The sequence below is a fragment of the Psammomys obesus genome, unplaced genomic scaffold (assembly GCF_907164565.1).
Source record: "Psammomys obesus unplaced genomic scaffold, mPsaObe1.curated_primary_1811, whole genome shotgun sequence".
Classification (NCBI taxonomy): Eukaryota; Metazoa; Chordata; class Mammalia; order Rodentia; family Muridae; genus Psammomys; species Psammomys obesus.
Genome location: NW_026585797.1, coordinates 19349251 through 19376221, shown reverse-complemented (window position 1 = coordinate 19376221; position 26971 = coordinate 19349251). Strand labels below are relative to the sequence as shown.

General features: G+C 42.8%; 1 protein-coding gene across 1 annotated transcript in view; it reads right to left on the bottom strand.

Moving 5' to 3' along the window:
* Positions 1 to 425: 425 nt before the first annotated feature.
* Positions 426 to 26971, bottom strand: part of Moxd1 (monooxygenase DBH like 1) — a 76394-nt gene continuing 49848 nt past the window's right edge. Inside the window, exons 5-12 of the mRNA XM_055599391.1 lie at positions 19474 to 19653; positions 19077 to 19179; positions 16652 to 16818; positions 15511 to 15702; positions 13427 to 13486; positions 10099 to 10241; positions 2893 to 3061; positions 426 to 1868 (exon numbers count right to left, since the gene is read on the bottom strand). Coding sequence (XP_055455366.1) covers positions 1704 to 1868; positions 2893 to 3061; positions 10099 to 10241; positions 13427 to 13486; positions 15511 to 15702; positions 16652 to 16818; positions 19077 to 19179; positions 19474 to 19653 — 1179 coding nt within the window. The 3' untranslated portion in view covers positions 426 to 1703. The remainder of the gene's footprint in view (positions 1869 to 2892; positions 3062 to 10098; positions 10242 to 13426; positions 13487 to 15510; positions 15703 to 16651; positions 16819 to 19076; positions 19180 to 19473; positions 19654 to 26971) is intronic.

Below are 26971 nucleotides of genomic sequence, written 5' to 3'. Positions count from 1 at the left end.
GGAATGTCAGGTCCAACCTGGTGCCCAGCAACGCCAGCGGAAAGAGGTCTCGTAAGCTGACTCCTCACATGCTTCCCTTGTGGTTGCTGTGCTCACCTTCCCCGCTAAGCAAGAACAATGGCAATGGATATAGTACTGACTCGTTTCCAATGCAAACCATTTGGTTTTGATACCTCAGGCCCAGAAATCCTGAAGTAAAAGTGAACATGATATTTCAGACAGGAGGTATCTGGGTGATCATATTTCTCATGCAAAAATTCTAATGAAAAAAAATATCATAGAATCTAATATAAACCATTCACACGAATGAAAGTGAGTAAAATGAACCACAAGATACATCACTATTTTCTCAAATGTAAAAATTCTTTGAGTCAAGGAGCAAACAATCTAAAATATATTTATTTAAATGACAATATGACGTTTATAAGACAGAAAGGGCTTAAAGTGGAAAAAGCAGTTTTCCAGCTGATTTTATTGATAGCAGTATACAACGCCTTGATTCTCTCATGGACCATATAAGATACTACACAAAAAGTTTACTTTTTAAAAAAAAATTTTGACACATGCTTTTATTATATGTAAGTTTGGGACATACATTGTATTTCAGACAGCATGAAGTATTTCATTTTAGTCGTCCACTTGCCAACTTATTTATTCACCAGTGTTATTTGTTTCCTTTCATAACTTAGTGCCAAGTAAGGTTCTAGGATACATCCAGCTTAATGGACGAACACAGGACGTTTAACAAGATTTAACTAGGTAATACGAAGAGGACCAAAAGATGATAAGATCTTCAATTGGCGGCAACTTTATATTTTTTATTAACTAATACAAAAATAAATCTATCGTAGGAAATATGACTCAGATTGAGCCGATGTGAAACGCCCAGTGGTGAGGAAGCTCGCAGGCCCCATTGCCTCCTGCCAGCTCACACTCTCCTCCCTGCTTTGGAATCTCATCTCCTCTAGAAGCCCTCAGGGAAAGAGGTTTGCAGCTGTCTGAACTTCCTTCTTAGTCTGCAACCAACCACCACCATCTCCACACTTACCGAAATCTCATTCTTTTAGAAGAGTTACAGAGATTAAGAAAAAGACTCAGCAGAGCAGGGCTGCAGAGACGAGGAGGTACTTTGATGTGGGTTTGGGTATCAACAGACTCAGACAATCAGGAAAACAAAAGAGGGACCACTGCAAAGCACTGAGGTCAGAGGGCCATGAAGAAGTCATAGAAAACACAGGGACTGGAAAATGTAAAAAAAAAAAAAAAAAAAAAAAAAAGATTGTGCTCACACTTGCACTTGACACCTTGAAAGGAAGGTGAGTAGACTAGAGCGAGAGTAATTCCTTTGGTGTTGTTAAAGTACACTTCTTTGTGAAGAGAAGGATGGGGTCGGGTTGAACAATAATAACATGGAATGTAAAAACAAATTAAAGATTCTTCTTTACTGAACTTTCAGAGTGGTTACATTAGGTCCCTTTTATTCTCCTATTCCTATGCACAGAGCATTGACTTTTATGAGGAAACTCCGGAGAGCCCAGTGGCATCGCTCAGGCAGCCTGGAGAGGAAAATGGAAGGAGTGTGCTAAATCCAAGTGTCCAGGCTCCTCACACTCATCTTTTCAGGCCCAATGTGAACACGGTCTTCAACCTGGGTTTAAAGGACAGTGTCAGATTCCAGACTCCAGGGTCACCATGGACAGCAGTCACCAGCCCTGGGTGCTCAGCACGCTTCCAAGAAGTAGAGAGCACGCCAGCAACCTGAGAGAGGAAATGCCAAGCAGGGGAGAGGCAGCTGGTATCCTGCACACCAGAGGTTCTGCTTTGTAAGGCCTTAGGATATCAGGAGGCAGCGCTGTCATCCCTTGAATCTGAAAAAGAAAAAGGCAGTTCTTGTGAGCAGCTGTTTAAGAACAAGGCTGTGGCCTAGCTCACTTCAGTGGTTTGAATTAGAATGACCCCCATAGCTCATACACTTGAATACTTGGTCTCCAGCTGATGGAACTATTTAGGAAGGATTAGAAGGTGTGGCTTTGCTGGAGCATGTGTGTCACTGGGAGCAGATTTTTGAGGTCTGTTAGTGCTCTCTCTCTCTCTTTCTCTCTCTGCTTCCTACTCCTGATACGAATGTTGGCTCTCAGCTACTGCTCCTGCTCCATGTCTGCCTGCTGCCAGGTTCCCCACCACGATGGTCATGGAGCCACCCTCTGAAACAGTAAGACCCCAATAAGCTCTTCCTTCTGCATCAGTGCTTCTCAACCTTCTACTGCTGCGACCCTTCAATACAGTTCCTCAAGTTGTGGTGACCCCCACCATAAAATTATGCCGTTGCTACTTCATAACTGACATTTTGATACTGTCATGAATCATAACGTCAAGATCTGATATGCAGGACATCCAAAGGGACCTCGACCCACGGGGTTGAGAACCGCTGCTCTGGGTTGACGTCATCCCAGTGTCTTAACACAGCAATAAACCAGCTAAGACATTGCCTAGCCACCTCTGCCTCTGCTGGAGACAGGGGTGTAGGCTGCACTTGGTGAAGAGGCTGAGCATCGGAGGAGGCAGAAACGCTAGCCCTGGCAGAGAGGAGTGGAGTAAACGGACTAGGCATGCCTCGGAGAAAGCTCTAAGTAGGTCCCCGTGGTTTCGAAAGCCACCCTATGAATCACCACTTCACCATTTTCAGAATAAATTTCTTTCTTCAAGGAGAGTTCTCAGGGATCAGGGGTTGTCCGTCATCTCAAATGATCACCGAACAAATTCCCCAATCAAACATGGAAGGACACCGGCACCACTGACACACGGATGGCTGCCCGAAGCTTAGACTTCGCTCTCTGCAATCAAGGGGAATGGTGAGAGGCAGGTTCCCAGAGGCGAACAAGCTGCACTCACCGACCACTCTGCGTTGTCTGTCTTGGAACATCTCACGTTCACGGGTAGGCTAAGGACCAGCTTGTTGAAGGAGAGCCCTTCTTTCTTAGTCCATTTAAACTTGTTCATTGCATCCATGAAAGAGAGGTTTCTATACTGCTTAGGGCTTTTGATAATGAAAGGCCATGTCCTGAAATTAAGTAATCACATTATTGCATTCAGTACATTACATTACAGTACATTTCCTGTAATTTTCATCATTTTTAACATAGACTTCATGCTTGCTCATTTTTTACATATAAAAATAATCCCACACAAAACATCCAGAGACACAGTTGTTACTAGAAAGCCACTCCAAATAAAGAATATTTTTTTTTCTTTTACATTTATTTGTTTTATGTGTATGAGTGTTTTGGCTTCATATATGTAGGTGAGCCACATGCATGCCTCATGTCAAGGGAGGTCAGAAGTCAGGGTCGAATTCCTTAGAACTGGGGAGTCATGGATGAGCGGCCATTTGGGTGCTGAGAAGTGAGCCTGGGCTCTCTGAAAGAACAAGTGCTCTTAAGAGCTGAATGGTCTCTCCAGCGAACAAATAAGGAAGCTTTTAAAATAGTGATTCATCTGATTTAGATGGAAATGGGTATTACTTTTTACTGTTTTAGGTGCTATCATAGATCATTTTTATTTATATTTTTCAGTTCCACACATTGATCCAATTTTGTTGCTATGTTTTGTTTTCAGAGTGATTCTTTTTGCTCAAGTTCTCTTTATTCTTGAGGATTTCACACACATGTACAACAAAATATTATCATATATGTGCCATTTTGCCTCTCCACCCCGCCCAACACAGCACCTCCGGACTTCCTGCCTTTTTCTTTCCTTTTTTTTAACTTTTTTATTTTTTATTAATTACACTTTATTCATTTTGTATCCCCCCCATAAGCCCCTCCCTCCTCCCCTCCCGATCCCATCCTTCCTCCCCTTTCTGCATGCATGCCCCTCCCCAAGTCCACTGATAGGGGAGGTCCTCCTCTCCTTCTTTCTGATCTTAGTCTATCAGATCTCATCAGGAGTGGCTGCATTGTCCTCTTCTGTGGCCTGGTAAGGCTGCTCCCCCCTCAGGGGGAGGTGATCAACGAGCAGGCCAATCAGCTCATGTCAGAGGCCGTCTGACCCACTAAGTCCGTGCAGGGGTGGGGTGCATCCACCAGAGCAAAGGAATCAATCCTGAAAGTGGTTATCAACTCTTAGGCAAATTATTTTGCTTCAGAATGCTTTCCCAGGGTTAGGGAATTTCAGTTAACATTATAACATAACTGGTGAGTATTAATGTCTGAACAGGACAACACCATTAATGGTAGGTTCTTGAAAGTTACTGTACCAGGTATAAAATTTAGAGTGCCCAGTGGCAATGCCTCCCCAGCAAGCTGTCCTGCTCTGGTTGCTTGAGAGAACAAACACTAAAGATTTCGTTCTGAATCAGTGGCTTAAAGTTTGCACTGACACCGTATGTGGAGGCCTCTGACTATAACCCTAGCACCCAACAGACAGGCAGGTGCAGACAATGTTCAGGGCCAACCTTCACTACACAGTGCATTCAAGACTAGCCTGGGCTACATGGGACCCTGTCTCAAAAACATGTACTGAGAAAATTATACTTCACACCCAATATACTCTGCTTTCATGGGTACCCTGAAAAGAAAAAGCTGGAAAGACATATGTCTAAATGCCGAAGGAAGAAGAGGATGATACACAGAGGATCTGAGCCAGCTTGAAAGGCTCCTTTCAATGCTGTACATTACTGATTTCTAGAAAAGGAGGAGTATAAACTATTTACAAATCCAAAGCTTTACATTAACCAATCCACTGCTGTTACACGGGTGGCCAAGGGTGTCAGACTCTGACCGCCCCAAAGGATGCTGGGTGGCCACCAGTAATCGCAGACAGTGGCCCCCAGACACTGAACCCACAGTTCACATACTGCGTCCTGACCCCATGCTCTTTTTTTTATCGCCACTTTCTGTCTCAGCTCAGCAGCCCTCTCAGGCACATGGGTTGTTATCTTTATAAACAAGACAGACAAAATTTCTGAATCTGAGAGGAAGGGTTATGAAAGTCATATTTTCATGTCAAAATTGAAAATTGTTTTTTTTTCTCTATCTTTCTAAGTGAGAAAATGAGAAAAGTGGGAAATATTTGAACGGGCTTTTATTCCTCAGCCCTCACCCCCACCCTGGTTAAAGTCAATATATCTGTGTGCAGTCTTAAACGCATTATGTCACACAGTCTTTAAAGTTAAGTACTGTAACTTGGAAGCAATCTGCATCACATTACATTAAGTATATCATGTAGCTTCCTAAAATCAATAGCACTTTCTAACCAAATTGTGGTGACATATGTCCCAGAATTGCTGTAGAGCAAACTTTGACTGGAAAGACCCCTATTAAATTTGCATATTCTGCCATTTAAAAGTTGTTGCTAGTTTTGTTGCATGTAATATATACTTATATTTGATATTAAAATAACATTTGATCTTAAATAGATAAGGTGTCCATATTGAAAAAAGAAAAATATACTTTGTAAATGGAAATACAGTAGGTACATAGATGGGCCATGGGAAGTATCTGCCTGCAATCCCAGAAACTCCCACAAGGGGGCGCCTGAACACTTACTAAGGTATTGGTGTGATTAATGTGGTAAATGTGCTGCTTTGCTGGCCAAAGTGAACACTGCAAGCATTCTGCAGAGATGACTCCAGAAGCTTTGATTCTATAATAAGCCATTAATTAATATTTATGGAGATTTCACAGCAAAAAAGGTGAAAGCTGTAACTTTATGAGTTGGCAAGGCAGGGAGACAAGCAAACAGAACGGCTCACAGATTGGAGAATTTGCCTGAACACTGGGAACTAAAACTACAGTCTCTCTCCTCTCTCCTCCTCTCTCTTTCCCACTCTCTCTCCCCCCACCTCTCTCTCTCTCTCTCTCTCTCTGCCTCTTTGCCTTATACTTTGTCTCTTTCTAGAGCTGGTAATAAACTTCCTTTTGTCACCCTAGCCTTTCCAGCTTCTCTAAGACCGCAGATCAAATTATCCCCTGGAGGCCTAAGGAGAGAAGCCTTGCAAAAGCAAATATGCTAATTATTGATTTGAAAAAGACTAAGCTTTCCACCAGAAACAGACAACCTTAAAGGAACAAGTACAAGCCAGGCTTGGTGGCTCACGCTTATAATCCCAGCACTTGGGAGGCAGAGGTAGGAGGAGCTCTGTGTTCCTGGCCAGTCTGGTCTACAGTGCAAGCCAGGGCTACACAAAGAACCCCCATCTTGAAACAGAAAACAAACAAACACAGCAAAAAACAAAAAAAGTAATGAGTGCCCCTACTAACTGGGGGGGGGGGGAGGGGGGTCCAGTTTGAAGAATTGAGAGAATTACAGAAACTAAATAGTACATTTCCACACATCTGGCCACTGGGTGTGTCTACCCAGACATACACGAAAACAAACAAACAAAAAAGATAATCTCAATAATCACTGTAGTTGATCTGAACAAACTGTATTAATATTATATTTAAATACTGATGAAAAATTTTTCTGCGCAAATCCAATTTAAACTCTGAGATACACTTTTCCTATAAGAGCAAAATTTACTGCAACACACAATGATAGAGTATATTTTAATTTCCTCTGCAAAAAGAAACAATTTTGTTTGTAAATTCAGCTCATTCGGTGAAGCATTTAAAAGGTAATGGCTTTAGACACGCCTCTCCTGCTCCGTATAATGTAAACCAGATGGCAGAGAACAACCTGTCTCTATAAGTCGTTAGACTTCTTATTTTCATGGAACCGCGCTGCTGTTTCAAGGGTCTCACCGCTAGAGTCACTCTCGGGAGCAGGAGGAGGTGGGGGAAAGGAAGGAAAGCGGTTACCCCAGGCCACGAAGCGGTGCCAGGGCCGTACAGCCGAATGAATAGCACTACAGATCCCACCGCACACACAGACGTAGGGTCAAAAATTAGGAAAGCAAACACCATGCTCATTAATGGACTCTCACCCCTGGCCACGAGGAGTAACTGACGCCGACTTACTGTGAAACACGCCAGCGCTCATGAACAGAGCTGCACAGAGGGTTAGGAGACTGGAAGATAGGCAGGAGAAAACTCTGGCCCCGAAGGAAACGAACACGTGTCCTATTTGAACACCGTGCTCGGCCCGGAGCTCTGCCTGTCGGCGCCCCTTAGATAACAGCGCAAAAGGAGAATTCCCAAGCAATACAATCACAATCTCAATGAATTCAAGAGAAAAAAAAAATCAGAGTTAGGGGAGTGTGAGACACTAGGAGTTGCAAAGCAGAATACTGCAGGGGGCGGTTCACGAGAGCTCCCTATGCCTGTGGTAGGGGAAACTAAGGATGTGCCTGAGTGATGAGCCAACTAGACTAAGGATGAGATCGCACAGGGATGGGCCAAGAGTAACTGGGGAACTCTTTGAAAACAAACAATTCCGAGAGCTCACAGAGATTACCATCTCTTTTCGTGTCCCAGCTAGCCGGAGTGGAGCGTCTTTGCCGATCGCACAGGTATTGGGCATCGTCCCAGTGATCCAGCTCAGAGACCTGTGAATGGTCTTAACAGGCACACTTAATTGTAAATTATGCCTCAAGCAACTGACCTAAAGGGTCAACACAACTGCCGATAGCAGGTCACCAAGAAGAAAACAAAGCCAAGATGGACACCATGCAGTGACCTTCACAACCCGATTCTTAATGAAGGAAGGTGGGAAAACTGCCTCCGTGAGGTCTCCTAATCCGGTTCACACCCCGCTAAATGACTGGAAGGAACACAGCCCAGATGGGATCTCTCAGACAGACAGAAGGCTACAGAGTGGCAAGAGACTGGACAACCCTGCCCAGAGCTGACACGGTCTTCCCTGAAAGTAATATAACCCACCAGAGAGAAGTCAAGCAGGAACAGGTCACATATTCAAGCAGGGGGCATCCAGTCCCACCCTGCAACTTCTCAAAATATGAAAACATGTGTGCAGAAAATGAGTCACCTGATCCCCAGATGTGATGTGTCAAGAAGAAAGCCTAGGTTCAAATATATCTGATGAGGTTTTGGAAAGATGCCCTCAGCATAAGCAAGAAATGAGATGGGAGTCTCATGAAACCACATGGGTAAAGAGAATCACGTAGTCTGGGAAAGAGGGTTGGAGAGATCACTCAGTGGTTGAGGATAATATATTGCTCTTCCAGAGGACCCCAGTTCAAGTCCCAGTATCCAAGTCTAACAGGTCATAACCAGCTGAAACCCCAGCTCCAAGGGACATCTGAAACCTCTGGCCTGTGTGACCATCTCACTCCTGTGCACATAACCTCCCCCCATACATAATTTAAAATAATTAAAACAAATCTTCAAATAAAATACAGGAAAACTGAGCTTAGAAGAAAGTAGGAAGAAAGGAAGAAAACTCTCAGCATCTCCTGTAGCATATCCTTGGCATGAGGCCACGCCTCTGTCCCAAGACCACTCACTGAACTCATGTTCCTCTTTCTCCTCCCTCAGATGTGCTCAGCCGAAGGGCCATTCAGGGGCTCTTTTCCCAGAGACATCTGAACGAAAAACCACTTCCCTTGTCAAAATTGGCGCCACTACCCAGGCCCACCGTGCTCGTGGCTTTCAGTGGACAATCACAGTAAATTCCTGACTTACTGTTTTCCCCCGTCTGATCCCCCTGCAGTCCTTCTTGGTCACCCTGGCCCAGGGGTTATCAACTTGTAGGTCGCGACCCCTTTGGGTTGCATATCAGATATCCTGCTTATCAGATATTTACGTCACAATCCAGACAAGTAGCAAAGTTACAGTAATGATGCAGCAATGAAATAACTTTATGGTTGGGCTCACCACAACATGAGGAACCATATTAAAGGGTCGCAACATTAGGAAAGTCGAGCACCTCTGCCGGCTTAGCCAAATGGTTTTTGCTCCTGTCCCACGGTAGCTTCGTTTTGTACTATTCTAGGATGGTCTCTGTGGCCCAGTCTCCTTCTGACCCCACCTCTTCATAGTCTCTGCCATTCTTCACTCTAGCCTAGCCAAACCCAGCAGGCTCGTCACACACACACACACACACACACACACACACACACACACACACACACACGGTTCTCTTTTCTCTCTGCCTACAATCCCTTTGCCTATCTTCCCATTGCTGGCTTCTCAGACTGCAAGTCCCTGCTCAAATAATCACCTTCTCAGAAAGGTGACACTTCTGCTAGCAAGTGATAATCCTGCCCTTCTTTCTTTTCACTGTTTTATAACATTGGCTACTATTTCAATGTTATATAGGTCCATATATTTGTCTGTTATATCACTCAAAGCTCTAGGACATAACCTTAAGAGGAAAAGAGTAATCTCCATATCTAATCATACTCATTTCTGTGATACGCAGCCATACAGTGTTTACAGGGCAGGCTTGAATCAGCTGCCTTTATGACCAGTCACCTTCTTCTTCCCTGCCCATGAAAGCACACAACCAGAATCCTAGCACCTGGGAGTCAGAGACAGGAGGATCACAGATTTGAGGGCAACACACACCCTACAGAAAGGCCACACCCAAGGCAAAAAAGGCTACCTACATGGTTGAATTCTGGCTACTGGCTGGAAACTTAAAATGGGTAGCAGTATCCTAGACTGCTATAAAACTTTCTCTAAATGATCAGAAGGCTCAGCCTGCCCGGGCACTACAGTTGATGTGCCCTGTGCTGACTTACCACTTGCTTTGTGTCGTCAAGTTTGTAACCTGGGCATGCCCTATGCAGGCAGCAACACAGAAGCAACCCCAGTAAAATGTCTGGCACAGCTGTTCTACAGAGCTTCTCCAGGAGAGCTGCCTTCAGGGACATCAGCGCAACTGGTTGTATGTTCCATGTGGCTTCCCAGAGAGGCCTCTGGGAGCTTGGGTGCTCTGAAGGTTGCCTGTTCCTTTGTCTGTTTCCTTTTGTATCTTTTTCTTGCAATAACTTCACCCACAAGAACAGTTATGGGCTGAATGCTATAGGTCTCCCTAGAAATCACTGATCCCAAGGGTGTTTTGGAGGATCTTGGACACAGCAACCAAGATTACTTGGTCTCCCGAGTTCCAAGCAACCAGCAGCACATGAAGTCACCCAAAATAAGATGACTGCCTCAGTGTGAAGACAACACCTGCTCCTGGGAGCCTACTCACGTGACAGGTCTGTAGATCTCCTTCACCCCAATGAACTGCAGCTGCTCCATGATGTCCGGGATGCTGGCACACCGAGTCAGGTTGATCCTCGGGTAATAGAGAAGGTACGAGAGACACATTTCGTTCCTGGTGCTCAGTCCTCCCTGAAAACGGAGATGGGTTATTTTGCAAAGTTCTGCCAGCTCTCACACACAGAACACAAGGGCAAGCGTGTCATGCAGATCTGCCCAATTCTGAAACACATTTGATCTTTTTCATGTGCAAGTAACGGCTTGTTATCATTATCTCCTTGGTAATGAGGGTCAAATCCCTGCCCTGGGGTTGCTGGAGGAACCACTACCACCACTCTCTTGACTGAGCTTGTTTTTAAACAGTTTTAATACCGGCTCTCACTAAGTCCCTGGGGTTGCCCTTGAACTCACAATTCTTTCGCCTCTGCCTCCTAAGTAGCTGGCTTGAAATTTATTAATTTAAAGGACTCTTCACCTTCAAAAAATACACTGAAACATCGAGTTAAGTTTATTTCTATCTCTTTAAACGATACCTTTCTGAGATAACCCACTGCAGCCCTTTATGCGTTCTGCTGATATGGTATGAGCGTGTGCCACGGTAGACATTCCGGAGGTTCCTGGAGATGTTTGCATGTCACAAATCACTTTAACGGAAATATTCAGGGTTGTGAGGGAGAGAGAGGCTCTTACGGAGACCAAACTGTTTTTGAATTTCTTACCCTCTCGCCTCTGCCTCCCACATACTGCCGGAGTGTTTTCTTAGCTGATCCGAGATTTTTATGATATTATCTTTATATATAAGTGTCAGCAGCTGTGTGCCGCAGTGGCGAAAGGCAACACATTTTAGAAAGAAGCAGGCGATATTCCACCATATTTTAATCAAAGCTTCAACTCTGAATTATCTGGAGTTGCTCCAACATTTTCCATTGACCAGTTTTCAACCAAAATTTATTACAGAAACAGTGAACTATGATTTCTACTCAAGGAAAAGAAGCCAATGGTTACAAATCACGAGAAGATACAGATGTTAGGTTTAGCAAAGGCTGCAAAAGTCAAGTAATTAAAGACAAATACGATCAAAATGAGAGAAGAGTTCAGATGCGACACTAGAGAGAGAAAACCCAGACAGAGGGGATGTTACATCCTGAACATGCAAAATGGAGTAAGAAGTGCACAAGAAAAATTCAACAACACATAGCTTCCCTGCTATGACCTAGGGAAGAATTAATGGATTTAAAAACTGGTTCAGAAATAATCTAAACAACAGATAGCAAAAAATCTTATAAAAAGTCACATTTGGGCTGGAGAGATGGCTCAGTGGTTAAGAGCACAGGCTGCTCTTCCAGGGGTCCTGAGTTCAATTCCCAGTAACCACAGGGTGGCTCACACCCATTCATAATGAGAACTGGTGCCCTCTTCTGGCATGCAGGCACACATGCAGGCAGAACATTATCCATGATAAATACACGTTTATATTTTTCTTATTATGGGCAGTTGATCATGCCAGCACCCTTAAATCAAAAAACCCACAATGCCTCACTTACCCGAATGCCCTGTCAATCCTCAACCAGATTTCAAGATGTAGGGTTTGTAGTTCTGTGGCAGGGATCCTAACTGTGGACCCAAACCACCCAGGCTCTGAAATAAGGCTTGCTTTAGCTCACTTCCCATAGGACTCTCTTCAGTATCTGATTCTTGACCCTTCACTCTTCCAAGTATATGTCTGTGGCATGTAAACACTAAAACAGCAAAAGCTCTCACAAAAAATGAAGGAAGAGGAGAAAATCTTAGTGATGGCTAGGTTTATTATTTATTATTTATTATTTATTATTTATTATTTATTAAAGCATTAATTATTAATAATTAAGAAGTGACCAAAACACTAAATTGTGAAGTTGCTTTAATTTTTTTTTTTTTTTTTTTTTACTAGAATCACATAAATTATAGACCACCTTAAATAGAAGGTTTTCTTCCTTTTACTTAGTTTTTCCTTTTGGGGTTTTATTGCTATTTTAAAATTTTTTATTGCTGTACATTCAACTGTATGTGTTACTGGATTTAATAAGGTTATTTAATGAGGTTATTTTCATATAAATGTGTACTTTGAGCATAGGATACATGAACACGACATCTCTTAATTTCTTTAGCTATTATTTATTGTCTCATGCAAATACTTATATTTTTATCTACAACATTCACCATATCCAATGTTGGATTTTATTTCTACATAACTTATTTTCAATTATTTAACCAAAAGATTGTTTTCTGACATTAAAATGCAATTACTCTTAAGTAGAAGTTGTGGGGAGGTTTGGATGTGTTTTACTCGCTCACCTTTTCTTCCTTGATATTTATAATTTTTATTTCAATCTTTCCCAAGAAGGCACAATGAAATTTTGGCCCAACAGCCAACAGAGCCAGTACTAATAAATGTTCCTGCCTGCTTTACAACTGTGAACAAAGATTTTTAACATCTGATATAACACTGGCTATAGCTAACTTCGACCTGGGTAAGGCAGTTCCCTGGTATTCCTGGCTACTGCCTTTTTCTTTGCCTTGTAATAGGCTTAAGTTTTAGGATGTTTTTTTTTTCTCTCCCTCTCTTACAGAAATCATCTCTTTTTTTCCTTCAACCTCATAACATGGAATAGCAGGCTACATTTTCTGACTTAATTCAATTTTATATTCTTTACCTAAACCCAAACCAGGTATAACAGTAGATTACTATATAAAATGGGATGCAGTGTTTTAATATTTTTCCAAAGGTGAATATTGGCCTGGTTCATGCTTTAGAGTGAAGAGTGTATTCTCTTCAAAAGATGAGCTGGTGGGAGATGACCTCCACTCGTGTTCCTGGAAGAGACTGAGCAAAGTGTGAAGCATCTATTTCTTGCAAGTTTGGTGGAAAAGTCTCCAATAAATCTGCTGGGACCAGATTTCTCTTTGGGTCAGAAGCTCTGAGTTCATGTACTTTATTCTTCCCTTTGAAGTCTGGATTTATCTAAGCAAACACCCAAGTAGACCCAAGTAATGTAGAGATGAGTTAATGCTTGGTCTATTTGGTGAGGACAAAGTGAGAGATAAGGGAAATGTTGCTTTTCCACAGAACCAATAAATTACACCATAGTTATTACCAAAGTGCCATCAGAGGTTTGAAGTCTGATAAAAACTAACACGGCACCCTTTACGATGCTTCATGCACAAGTATTTCAGAGTTTTGTTGCAAGATAGGGACTCTGCTTTTTATTTTTCTTCTTTACAATATGAGGTTATTTCTCCCTCTCTTTCCATGAACTGGAAGAATAACATTTTCTTACCCAAGTCATCCCGGCCCTGTCCTTGGTGTTGTACCGGCATTCAGTAATCAGGTTATCTCCCTGCAACAAAAGCAAGAGCCTTCAGGTGACAGTTACCTAATGCACCATTAGACCAACAGTCTGTGTTTCCTGCCTGAGGGAATGCGTCGAGCAGATTGACTCAGAAGACTGATTTGTTTTAACTCCAGTTTGTCACTGTAATGAAAAGCAAGCAGACCAAGTGGGCTCTCCAAGTTCAGGCCAGACTCTACAATAGTCTAACCGGACAGCTAGGGTTAAAAAAAAAAAAAAAAAAAAAAAAAAAAAAAAAGAACTAAACAATCTGGACACGATGTGTTCATCTGAGCATAGTGAGTAAAAATAGCACTTCGTTTACACAGCTCTTATGAGAACATCTGATGACATAATTAGTATTTAGTCCTCAGTAGAGATGAATTATTTAGTGAAATACTAGGTAAGATATGACTCGCTTGCTTATTTGCCTGTTATCATCCTTAAAGCTTTTTAGTTATATTGTTATTTCCTTGGATATTAATAGAAATTTATTGTTTTGGTGCTATCCAACTTTTTGAACATTAAAACACACATAAAAACGATATTTTTATAGCTTTTCCACCATGTAGATAAGATATTTCTGCTGGTGTCATTTCACAAGTTATGTAAGAATAACAAGTTTGAAAGCAGATTTAAAGGGCCAGTGAGATGGCTCAGTGGATAAAAGTTCTTGCTCTCAAACATGACAGGCTGAGTTGATCCCTCGGGCAAACATGATAGGAGAAAAATAAGCCCCTTGTTAAGTGCAGGGAACAAGTATTCATGGGCGGAGGCAGGCATCTCTGACACTGGCCCCTGGGTGTTCCTCATGGAAGATCAGCACCTCAGTTTGCCTATGCCCTGAAGGAAGCCCCTCTTAGAAAGTGGGTGCTCTGGAACAGCCAGCGAGACCAACACAAGGAGAGAAAGAGCAGTACAGAAAAACCACAACAAATGACTCTTTCTCAAAACATCTTACATCTGTTGAGGTATAGAAAGATTTCCAAAAGGAAGCATGAGGCAGAGTTATGAGTAAAGTACAATCATAAAAAAAAAAAAAAAAGAAAAAAGAAAAGAAAAAAAGAAAAGAAAAAAGACAGGTCAAAAAAACTTTAAAAAAAATTGGTGGCAACGGTGGCACACATGGTTAATCCCAGCACTTGGGAGGCAGAGGCAGGCGGATCTCTGTGAGTTCCAGGCCAGCCTGGTCTACAGAGCAAGTCCAGCAAGTTGAGAAAGCCTGTCTCAAAACAAAACAATAAACTTTGATGGGCCTAGAAGGGAGACAGTGCATCATAAAATTAAAGAAAAGGTTTCACTATTGGAAGACATACAATTCTCTTCTTCCACCCTTGCTACAAAGTGGCTCACAAAGCAAAGAGTAATTAACTGTCTGATATCTTTTCTTAGGGTGTGTGTTATGGTGTGTGTGTGTGTGTGTGTGTGTGTGTGTGTGTGCAGGTACATACACATATGCTTCCGGTCACTGATCCTCCCATCTCTGTCCTCCAACATGCTAGTCATAGGCATACAGGGTTATGCACAGTTTCTACAAAGCTGCTGAGGATTTGAACTCAAGCCCCCATGATTGCACACCAAGCACTCTTACCCTCTGAGCCACTTCTCCAGCCCTGCTCTTCTGGTGGAAGAATTACCCTAGGTTCATTTTCCACTCAAACGAAACTAATAAAATGTGTCCCCTCTTTAAGATGACTTAGCGTAACATGCAATTTTGCTATTATCATAATTGCAACCTAAAGAATCAGTGATCTGAATCTGAGCTCTTCTGCTGTTTTGTTTTGTTTTGTTTTTTCTTTCTTCCCTTCTTTAATCAAGAACTGGGATTGCCCCAGGGGGAATGGTGGGAAAAGTGAGTTTCTAGTTTGGGAAGCAGATCAAACATATTCTGAACTCTGATGTTTGCAACACCCACAGTGGGTGGCTTTAAGACAATGAAGGCGGTGAGCAGTTCTCTTGGCTGGCAGGATCCTGCTGCATCTTAGGGGCTAAACCTCATGACACGTGCTCTGGGGAAGGGTGCGCATGCTTACTGGCAAGATTGTTTGTTCTTCCTTCAGATACTGAAACTCCTGGAAATTGAAGTCGAAATCCTCGTCGTAAGCCAGCGACTGCATTTCCTCCCCTTTGCGGAAATGACGCAGCCTGATGCCTCTGCCCGCCAGGTGAGCGTGAAGGAGAACCGCGAACACGTGGATTCCGCTGGGCCTCTCAGCCCCCAAGGCCTGCGGAATAGCCAGGAGGACTCCATTAGCCCAGTGAGTTGGCATGCTCAGACAGCTCAGCCTTATTGAGACATAGAGCCGACAGAAAAGAAGAAGCGATTTCAGGGAAAGCCTGAGCTGCCTAACACTCTAAATTTTGATTGTCGCCTGTTCTCTTTGTGATCAGCATTTGCCAGGATGAGGAAGGGAAAGGTAGCAGGTCCCGCGGAAATTAGCTTTCTCCTCCCTTCCTCTGGGAGATGGAAAGACAGACAAGGGCCTCTGTGAAAAGTGTACAGCAGCAGGTCAACAACTGGAAAATGCAGATTCTCAAACGGAGGAGCTGTTCCCATTTTCCCAGATAAAAGAGGGCATCTTTCCCAGTGGAATTACATAATTCACCCTGGGCCTGCAGCTGAGGCGTGTTGTCATGGTAATCTGAGTCGGGGTCTCCATGACTCGGCAGAGCATGTTCTTTCCACTCCACCACGGTCAGAGGATCCCGTATTTCATAAATAATACGATCCATATTGAAACACTTCAAGAGAAAAACTGTTAATGGGGTTGGTGGCTGAAACCCTACAGCTTACAGCTTGCCTTGCTTATTTCACACTGCTCGTTCTTACTAGGTGAAGGAAGCTATACAGCAGAGAAGAGAAAAAAACAAAGTGAATCATGGAAATGACAGGTGAAATGGAGAAAGAAAAAAAAGAAACTGTGCAAAGGAAGAAAAGTCATAGAATGCCCAAAGGAAGTAGGAACAAAACTGGTCCGGGAAGGAAGAAAACACCTCACAGGTCATTCTGCCCTCCATGACTCTTCTCTTCCAGCCTTGGAGATTTACAACAGGCAGGCAAGGGCCCTACGGAAGATACAGCAATGGCCTTGCAGGTAGCCATCATTGAACTCAGTGAACATGCAAGGGAGCCTTCAGAGCGGTATGTGTGAGAACATGAGCTAGTGTGCTTACCTCCTCTAGACACTCCAGAGTGCAGTGACCCTCAGAGCGGAACTCAGGCATCCCGGGAGGGACTGTGTGGAAGAGGCTCACCCAGAGCCCAGCCTCAATCACTCCTGCATCATATTTCCTTATATCCGTGGTATGGAAAAACCTCAGCCCAGAACTGTCTATTAAACCTGTAACAAGAGCACGTAACAAAGAGTGCATTTGAACACCTTTAAGAAGTTTTCACATTCATTTGAGATAGATCATTCACTTCTGTTAGAAAAATCTCACGAGGAAAGGAGGACAAGCAGAAATGAGTACAAGATGAGAATTAGCTTTGTGAACAGAAATTAGAACACAAATCACCACCGTGACTATAAGCACGCAACATGCTACGGAGGACGTGCTTGCGTCATCTAGCGTGTTTCACAGTTACCTAACACACAACAGCACAAAAGCTTTAAAGCCATTCACTGTAACATTCGGTAACCCTGGTTTTACTTTATATTGTTGCGGGTGACTTCAAGTCTTCCTGAATGGTATAGACTGCTCAGCTACTGACAAGAAAACAACTCAAGGTTAGCTCTGCACAGTTTATTCACATTCCCTTAATCCTTAACAAACTCATCAGGCAGTTATATAGAGTGGGTATGTCGTGGACCGTGTAAGGTTCTTTGCTGTGACACGTGACTAACGGGAGGGAGAATATGTGATCCAGAATCTATAAACCTGCAATTAATTTTAATTAATTGAAACCTTTCCCACAGGTACCTCGATATGTATCTATGAAGAGTCGGTCTTTACAGGGAACCCTTTATAAACGACCACCCCATCCTCCTGGCTTAGTTAGGTCGGCAATTAAGTCCCCTCACACTGTATCAGCTGGCAGAAACACGTGGTTTTATTTGAATTGTTTCTGTTTCCTGCTGGACTCTTAACTTTTTGTATGTTTCCTTTTGTTTTGTTTTGAGTCAGTTTCTCAGTATGTAGACCACGCTGGCAATCCTTTGCTTTTAGGGCCCACGTGTTGGGATTACACACATTCACCATTATACACGGCTATGACTATCACTTCCATGGGTGAACGGGTATCTTTTTCACTCATATTATCTTCAGGCACAGAACCAACACCTACCTGATGTTTAATGTTTACTGAAAAATTATGGAGTAAAATAATCAAGACTGTTTTCATTGATGATTTCACATTGAATCTATGATTTTCTTTCTTTGCTTTGGAAAATGCTATGAGTAAGTTCAGAAATCAAATGAACATCCTCACATCTACCTCTTATCATACAGTTCTTTACCAGAGATATTTCTTGAGTACCGTTGCTGAGGGTCTATCAAACAACAAATTGCCAGTAGCTTTTAGTGTGATGGATGGTGGCTTTTTCATAAGTGTAGTTAGAAAGAAAAATGTTTGAGGCTGGAAAGATGGTTCAGCTGAGAAAGTGCATGATCGGTAAGCATGAGGACCTGAGTTCAATTCCCAGCATGCCTCTAATACCAGCACTGAGGAAGGAAAGACAGAAGGATCCCCTGGGCTTTCTGATAAGCCACTCTGGTAAATCCAGTGTGGTCCAGGTTAGTGAGAGATAATTACTTTTGTGTCTTAATGACTTTTCCATGGCTATGAGGAGACATCATGACCAAGGCAGCTTATAAAAGAAAGAGTTTACTGGGGGCTGGCTTACAGCTCCAGAGGGTTGGTCCTTGATCATCATGGTGGGAAGCATGGTGACAGGGGATATGACCCTGGCGAACAGTAGCTGAGAGTTTTACGTGTTGAAACAACAACCACAAGAGAAAGAACTAACTGGGCCTGGCTGCTGTGGGCTTCTGAAACCTCAAGGCCCACTTCTAATGACACAAATCCTCCACTAAGACAACCTCCAAACCTTTTCAAACAGTTGCAGCAACTGGGGATCAAGAATTCAAATATGAGCCTATAGGAGCTGTTCTCATTCAAACTCCCACATCCTGTCTCAAAAAATGAGATGGAGGGCAATTGAGGAAGATAGCCAGTGCGCACGCACACACACACACACACACACACACACACACACACACACACACGAGAGAGAGAGAGAGAGAGAGAGAGAGAGAGAGAAAGAGAGAGAGAGAGAGAGAGAGAGTTTTTTTAAACACATGTATTTGGAACTAATTTACATCATGAAGGGAACTGTCTACCCCCATACCTCTTGGTGGGGAACATGAGAGTGTATTCTTAGGATTTGTGATCACATATGCCTGTGTGCCCGGAGGCTGCTGGTTAATGGCTGTCATCCCAGTGTCAGTCTGTTTTGCTTTTTAAGGCATTTTGATTTAGATGGTCAATGTACACGTTAACACTTTCTAATATAAAACTTCCCACTTCACTTCAACTAAGTTACAGACAATAGTTACATGACCTTTTAAAACTGATAGGTAACACAAAGGAAGGGCTTACCTTTCTTGTGTGAGGGATTATCATAATGGACTTCTAAGAGCACATAATGAGGATCCAGTGGCGTGCCAAGGGATAATCCAACATGAGGTGGATAGGTAAAGCCCTAAATATGGAAAAAAAATTACACAAGACAGTGACCTGTGGAAGTCTCTTAGAGGTCTGGTCCCCAAGCCCAACCATTCCCCCAAGACATTTCAGCTTAAGAAACAACACCATTCATAAAGCATAGATCAAATACAACCATTTAAGGGAAGAATTCTTTCCTACTAAAACAGACACATAAGTAAACCTTTATGTATATTTTGTGTGAGACCAGTGTATTTCTGCTAGAACCACACATGCAGGAGAAGCACAATTAAATGACTGTCTATGGGCTGGTCATCACTATTAGCCTCACCTCTCCACCAATGGCCCAGGCAAAAATCACAGTTTCGCAGGTGAGGAAGGCGTCAGGCATATTTGGATGGTAGCACTCATGTCCGTAGTCCAGAACGCTGTCGTTAAAAGTGCTGCTGCATTGGTAGAGCAGGATGTGGTGGACCAAGCTCTCATGGCCTCTCTCTATTACTGGCTCAACCTACACAAATACAAATGACAGTGACGCTGTCATAAATGACAGGGCCTTATCATCCCACAGTGAGCACAGAAACAGCAGCAGTGATGGTTCAGTCTCCAACGGAACATCCCTCTCTGTTACATAAAGGACACTGACACCCTGAGGTTTTCCTGAGGTTGGAGATGATGGTGGGTGGTAACAATGAAGATGAGGCAGGTATTTACTTCGAGAGTTGCAGAACGTCAGCCATTTTCTCTTTTTATGTTTAGCCCATGTCTACTTCCCTTATTCATTCTGCAATACTCCTTGCTCTCTTCCAGGCTCTCACGTTGTATTGTTATTATTCCCGTTTATTTTCCCTACACATAGAAAATAGACATCAAGTCTACTGATACAAATTCTCTGACTCCCTCTTTTCCACATCAAAATATTATTCTTACCTTACTAGAGATGACAGATCATGTCTTAGTCTTTTATATATATGTGTGGGATGGACACGAAGAAAGGCTAAATGATAGATATTTTAATTTTAACAATAAAGGTCGCATCCTAATGACAATTTGGGTGGCTGGAATTTGGGAGTCAATAAGTGGACTTCTGTGACACTTCTTGAATCGTGGAGGGGACATGAAGCTAGTTAAAATGGAAAAGGCAATTGGCACTGACAGTCCATGTAAACCTACTCGTTTCTATCGGATTATTGTGAGTGTCCTCCATAGCAGCTGTCTGTTTCAGCCAGGAACATACAAACCACCCAGAATGAGCTAAGTCACCCTTCCAGACATCTCCACACCCGGGTGAAATGGCAGTCTGGGCTGAGGGTGTGAGCCTCCGCTACAGGCATCCTTGCGATGCCGCTGCAGTCCCGGCATCCTCCTTGTTTTCTCTGTACTTCAAACTACAGATTCAGGTGACGCATCTTTAGCCATTTTCTCCTACGACATTGCATCTGTTTTTCTGCAGGTTTTTTGTTTTTTGTTTTTTGTTTTTTGTTTTTTTTTTTGTAGGAAAATCCAAGCAGTTGAAGGGGCACCAGGATAGAGTGAGTAGCGGTCTGAAGTAGGCTGCTAGGAGATTCAGCTTTTTAAATTAGATCCTGTTTGCTCTTATCCACTTGTGTATTTCCGACTCCCACTTACGGAAATAAGGTAGCACATGGCTTTGTTTGTGCTCATCTTGAAAAGGTTACAAGCCCTGATGGTGGAGACTGTATTTCCTTTGCTTAAACAACAGTGATGGTTCAAACAGGATTATAAAATTAGCCATGATGGCACAGAAATCTAGTTCAGAACTTCTACCAAAATTTTGCTTCCATATTGAGTTTGAACTGACCTGTGATACTAATAGACTTATTTGGATGCTTCTCCTCACCCACAAAGACAAGACAAAACAAAGATCTCAACAGCCAGATACTCAAATCCATGTGAGGTTTTTGTTATATGCCTTGGAAAAGTTCTAAGTCTGCACTGAGTTCTGCAAAACAGAACTCAGAAAGGAGCCATGAGAACAAGGTCAAGACAGCTTCATCAAGGCATAGTGAGACAGAGCTAAGGGCATATGGCGCAGCGTGATAGTTGAGTTTTAGTTTCAAATGACACTTAAAAAAAGAGCAAATTGTTGTGAGAAACATTGAAAGGAGTATCAAGCCTCTATGCAGTATCAAGCCAGTATGCAATGCATTCTGGGAATAATGGTATCTATCCTTTATCCGGCATCTCCCATGTACCAGCCTCAGGATTAGTCTTTGTTCCTGCATCTGGTCTACATACTTAATATTAACTGCATAGCTATAAACTAAGGTTACTGTCTCCATCCTATAAACTGAGAGTCACAGAGATTAGGCAATGGGCCACAGATACTTATGGAAGACAGAGATGAGAAATGAGACTGCTCGGACGCCGAAGCCTCTTCTGACGGGAATGCGCTGTGGCGGGAAGGTGTATTGGAAAGCCACCAGTGCTACAAGTCACTACCAGTGGGAGGAAGGATGAAAGGTACCGCAAGCCGAGCTGGAGGCAGCTGGAACGTATGAGAGAAAGGGCAGCAGGAGCTTCTTCAGGGAGCCACAGGCATACAAAGCTGCCGTCAGAGAAGTAGTATCAGGCCGGCAGTCATGTGCTGGGGTCTACCCATCTTACTACCCCGGCCCCTTGGTCTGTTAATATGTCATTTTCTTAAACAGAACAAAAGAAGACAGTGTGTCTCCAGTAAATCTGCCAGAGGCTCAGGGAGAATCTGAGTATGACTCCATTTACAAATTACAAACTAAGGGCAAAACCCTAAAGGAAAACAAAAAAAAATTTCTCTTTTGGAGGAGTAAACTACTTACAAAACAGAAAGGAAACTTGCTGCAGACCTGGGTACAGGCTGTGAGAAGAAATGAAGAGCCGTTTTGGAAGAAGGAGCGACCTTCGACACATAAAAGGAGCAGGATAGAGAAGGGGGAACAGGAGGCGGTGGTTTAGCCCTGCCTTTGCCTCGGGCTAGGATAACATGTCTTTGTGGTTCCAAGATGTCCTGCTCGCAACTATTTATTAGAGGATCTTAGAGAGCTGCTGCATCACCTGTTCTGAATTTTGGACCATGAATTAACAATGTTCAGCTCTGTACATTTATATGGAGGTCATGACTGCCCCGGCAATTGTTTGGAACAGAGAAAACACACGGACGCATGTGTCCCCTTGTGGTTAATGTTATCTTTATCTAAGACTGAAGCTTCGTGTGTTTTGCTTTAGTTTTAATGCGGCAGTAAAGAGGGGAGAGGTACCTTTCTCGTTCTATCCAACTGGGGTAAGCACAGCCACGGGGCACTGGTGACGGGAGCTCTTTGGAGCAATTTCCATTTTCGCCTTCTTCCAAGTTACTCGCCTAAGATGTGGTGCCTTGCTTGTTGGAACATGAGGAGCGGAGTGGGGCTCTCCAAAAACAACTTGCAATTGAATAAATTAAAATTTAAAACAAAAGGGAGAGGCGATGGGAGGAATCTGGGATGAACTGGAATTTTTGTAAACTCCCATCACTTTTCTTCCTGTGGGTTCTTGCTCCTAGCACACTGCCTCATGACCCTATCCGCACTCCGCTCCCCCAACCCAGGTTAGTGTCCATAGGAAAGTCCACAAATTCTAACAGAGGGCACCCAGAGGTCTGCTGGCTCTTAATGCTGCCTCTGGGATCTCAAGGCAGAGACAGCACTGCAGGTAGGTCTCTGCAGAATCCATCAGCAAGTTCATGGGGAGATGGCGGGAGAAACATCTGCCCCCACCTGCCCTGGCCTTACCCTCATCTCTGAAGTGGATGACATGAGCATAACAATACATTCAATTGGGCTGAGCATGAATGGAGTCTTCATCCCACAAATATTCCGCCCCAAGAACAGGATCAAAGCAGAGCATGACTAGATGTGGCTTCTAAAGACCAACAAGAATGAACTTGGCAGCTAAAGGAGGTGACAACAGGAGGTCAAACTGGGGTGAAATGAAAAAGCATGAAGAAACAGAAGTGGGGAGGGGAAAATTCTGGGAAATCATTCACTCTTTACTGCAGTCCAGAATTCTCAAACCATCTTCTGCAGACCACAGTCGACCAGCTCAGGGATGGTTGTGCAGCCCATCAAGCTGTCCTCGGGTTTCTTCAACTATAAAAAATAGTCTGCTCCCCTAAAAGACTAGAGCAGGAGGTCACAGAAGCCACAAGTGATGTGTTTCTGCATGTGGGAAGACGACCCAGCACAGTGGTTACCACAAAGACAGCACAGAAAGAGCCGGAGAAAAGACAGACCACAGAAGCTTTACTGTTCCTTCTCACCAATCTGAGACTAGTCAATCTTTCCTAAGTTAACACATTCCTTTTCCTCCCAAGCTGGTTCATCCTGTTTTGTTTGGTTGTTTGGTTTGGTTTGGTTTGGTTTGGTTTTCTTTGGTGATTTTTTGCAATCAAAAACTTTGAAAACACAAATACAGGTCACCAGTTCATCCATGTTTCCTACTCACACACACCACCTGACGTTGCCTTTTTTTCTTTTCTTAGAAACATTGCCACCTAAAGTTGTTCCTAATTACTATTTTAACTGGATCTGGGAAAGTTATTATCAGTTGTTTCAGTAAATTCCCTGTCAGAGCCATAAGAGAGAGAATACAAAACACCGCCTCTAGCGTGCACAAGCTCTAGCATTCAAGCTGCCCGATTAGACGAACATGCAACCCCCCTTAAGAAAGGCAACACGTTACAACAAATAGACATTGATATCTGAAGTGAACTGAAGACATTATTTAGAAATTGAAAATTGAGAACATGCCGAGAGACATCCTCAGAAGGTCTTTCGTGTTACACTCCAGACATACAATTATCCTAGCGCACACTTTCCATGCCCACACACCAGGAAGGCGCGGCTGCAAGTTCAGGGAGCAGCAGTTATTAATGCCAAAGTCTCTTTTTTTTTTTTCAGATAAAACTTTGCTGTATTGACGGTATGTGCCTTGGAGGTTTGCTGTGGCATTTCGTTTGATGTGTACGACACTAGCCAAACCCAGAGATCGGGCAGCGTCCCCCATTATTGTGCTGTTTGAACCCATCAGATGGCAACCCTCCAGACCTTCCCTTTAGTGCCTTTATTTTAGACTTCTCACAGTACAGAATGAGAAGCCAATGTCTGTTCTTCATAATTTCCAGTGTCTAAAGTGTTTTGTTACGGCAGCTGAAGCAATCTGAGGAGGATGTTCAGACACTTGCCTCCTGACAGCATTCCAGGTACCAGCCACTGTCTCCAAGACGGTGCTTTGTACACTGGCAATCTGACCAGTAATGCTGAGCCAGCATGGCAGCTCAACAAATCAACACTCTCTCTGACATTCACGGCCTTCTCGACCCACACAGTCCCACTGACATGCGTTCTCAGGCACTGAGACCCCAGTTCCTTCTTACATACACGTATCTTCTTACCACCGTCATTTCATTCATTCATTTCTGCCTCCCAGCGGTCTCCTTCACTCAAGCTTATGTATGAACAGCTCACTGCTGCTGGAGCCAATTTCTTTGGATGTGTCCTCTCATTCTGGCTCACATTTGTCTCCAAGTTTCCCTGAGGATGTTGTACCGTTTGCACAGGCTGATGGCAAAGACTGGGTTTTGAATCCTAACTCTGCCACTCACCAACTTTGTAACCTGATGCCAATTTCTTCACCTTGGCAAAACTCCGTCTACTTGTTTATGAGTGGAACTCCAAATCAAAATTCAGTATATCATAAAAATTAAAGGAGAAGCACATCCAGTACATAACTTAGAGCAAATACTATACTAAGTTTAGTCCAACATGCTACATATTTACATTTTTCTGATTGCAATTATTTCCCTTGTGCATTTCCCTACTTAGAGAAGCAACTCATCGTTTTTCTCATGCTGCCAATTCATTACCTGGAGCAAAGGTTTTGCTCAGAATCTTTTCATGTGTACGTGTGTGCATGTGTGTAGGGCATGCAGATTTGCAAGAGAGAGTTAACAAAATATGACACAGAGACAACCCCCCCACACACATATGCACATCCACACTAACAAGTATGTACAACACACGGACACACAGGCACACAAATCATGCTGGATATTCTCCGACAAGGTCTTGCTTTTGTCCTGATGAATATGCATTGTTTTTGCAAGACAGATTGTTCTGTACATTTCGAATTTGGAGAATTTATAGAGCCAAGTGTACATACAGTTCATATATATATATATATATATATATATATATATATATATATATATTCCATGCTATAAAAAAATGTTTTAGAGAACATTCAGGCAGTTTTTTATCCATATGTGGTTTTTGGTACAGCAATACATCAAAAAATGAAGGTAGCTATATTTGTGACAGATGTACCCTGGATCTACGTGTTATATGGGTAATGGCCACTGCAGAAACAGGGACTTTAAGCACGCATCACAGAGCGACAGGGAGGACAGAGCTATGCAGCGAAAGGCACCAACTTCATTTATGTGTCCCGCTCCCCCATCCCGGAGAAGAAAACTAAACGCAACACAAGAAAGAGCTGGAAGCAGCCGTCAACTGGGTGAAGAAAAGTGAATGTTAAAGTGCGAAAATAATGGACGATCTTATTTGCAAATTTGCAGCAAACAGAGGATGATTCCCTTAGTATAAAATTATGACCAGCCAGAGACACAACAGTGAAAATGGACAGTGTTCATGAACTGAAAAGAGATCTCTGTGATTACAGATAAAACAAGGTCAACACTCATTCATGATTAACTATATGCAAATGAAGACAAATTAACATATTCATTTACCTATGAGACTGGCAACACTTAGCTCTGTTAACTGGTGATGTTGGCTCAAAAGAATGTAATGGGAAGAACCTGGAAATCACTTCAGGTAGTAAATTCAACTACAGTAAATTCAGATAACTGATACACTCATAATAATGAGCTAAATCTCTGGTTTAGAATGCAACAGTTTAGGAGGTTCTTTTAAATTTAAAAGGCAAGTATCAAACATTCTGTCAGAGTCTGTGTCAGCCAAACTGTCCGTGGCTACTACAAAACCGCTGAGGAAAGTACTTCAGCGAGGAGGAATTGATATTCACAGGAGGTTTCAGTCAGCAGTGAGCTTCTGCCATGTTCCCAGACCTGAGCTGAGTGTCTCCTGGCAGAAGGGTGTGCTCTGGAGAGCCTCAAGACTCCTGACAGACAGGAGGAGAACAGAGTCAAAGGAAGGGGCAAATGACAGGATGTGACCTTTAAAGGCTATTCAAATCGTCATTAGGTCAGGGCTCTCCTGGCCTAAGCAGCTGGGGATTGGGATGGGGGAGGGGGAAGGGACAGGGGACAGGACCCCACAGACACATCCTAAATGAGACTGCATGGGTACCTCAGCCCAGTCAAGCTGATAATCAGGATGAAGTAAAGTCTAAAGACCAAGAAAAAAATATGTGTATATATACAGTCGGAGAAAGATACATAAAACAGATGGATTTTATATAGATAAAATATATTACATGCATACTATATATAACATTATATTATGTACATAATACATTGACATGATTGATAGGAATATATATTTCTGAAGGTTTGTACAAACTTCTCCTACTTAACTTTGATAGCCTATAATAAATGTCATTTTGATTTTTCAAAAAATAACAAGTTACAGCCAGAAATATAAGTATTTATATTCGGTTGATGCTCTCTGCTGTGGGAGAGACAGCATGAAGACATCATGTCTTCATGATCATATAATAGATAAATAAAATATATATAATATGACATTATTATTTTATTATATAAAATATATAAACACATAGAAATGAATTTTTAGAAAAATATAAGACATTAG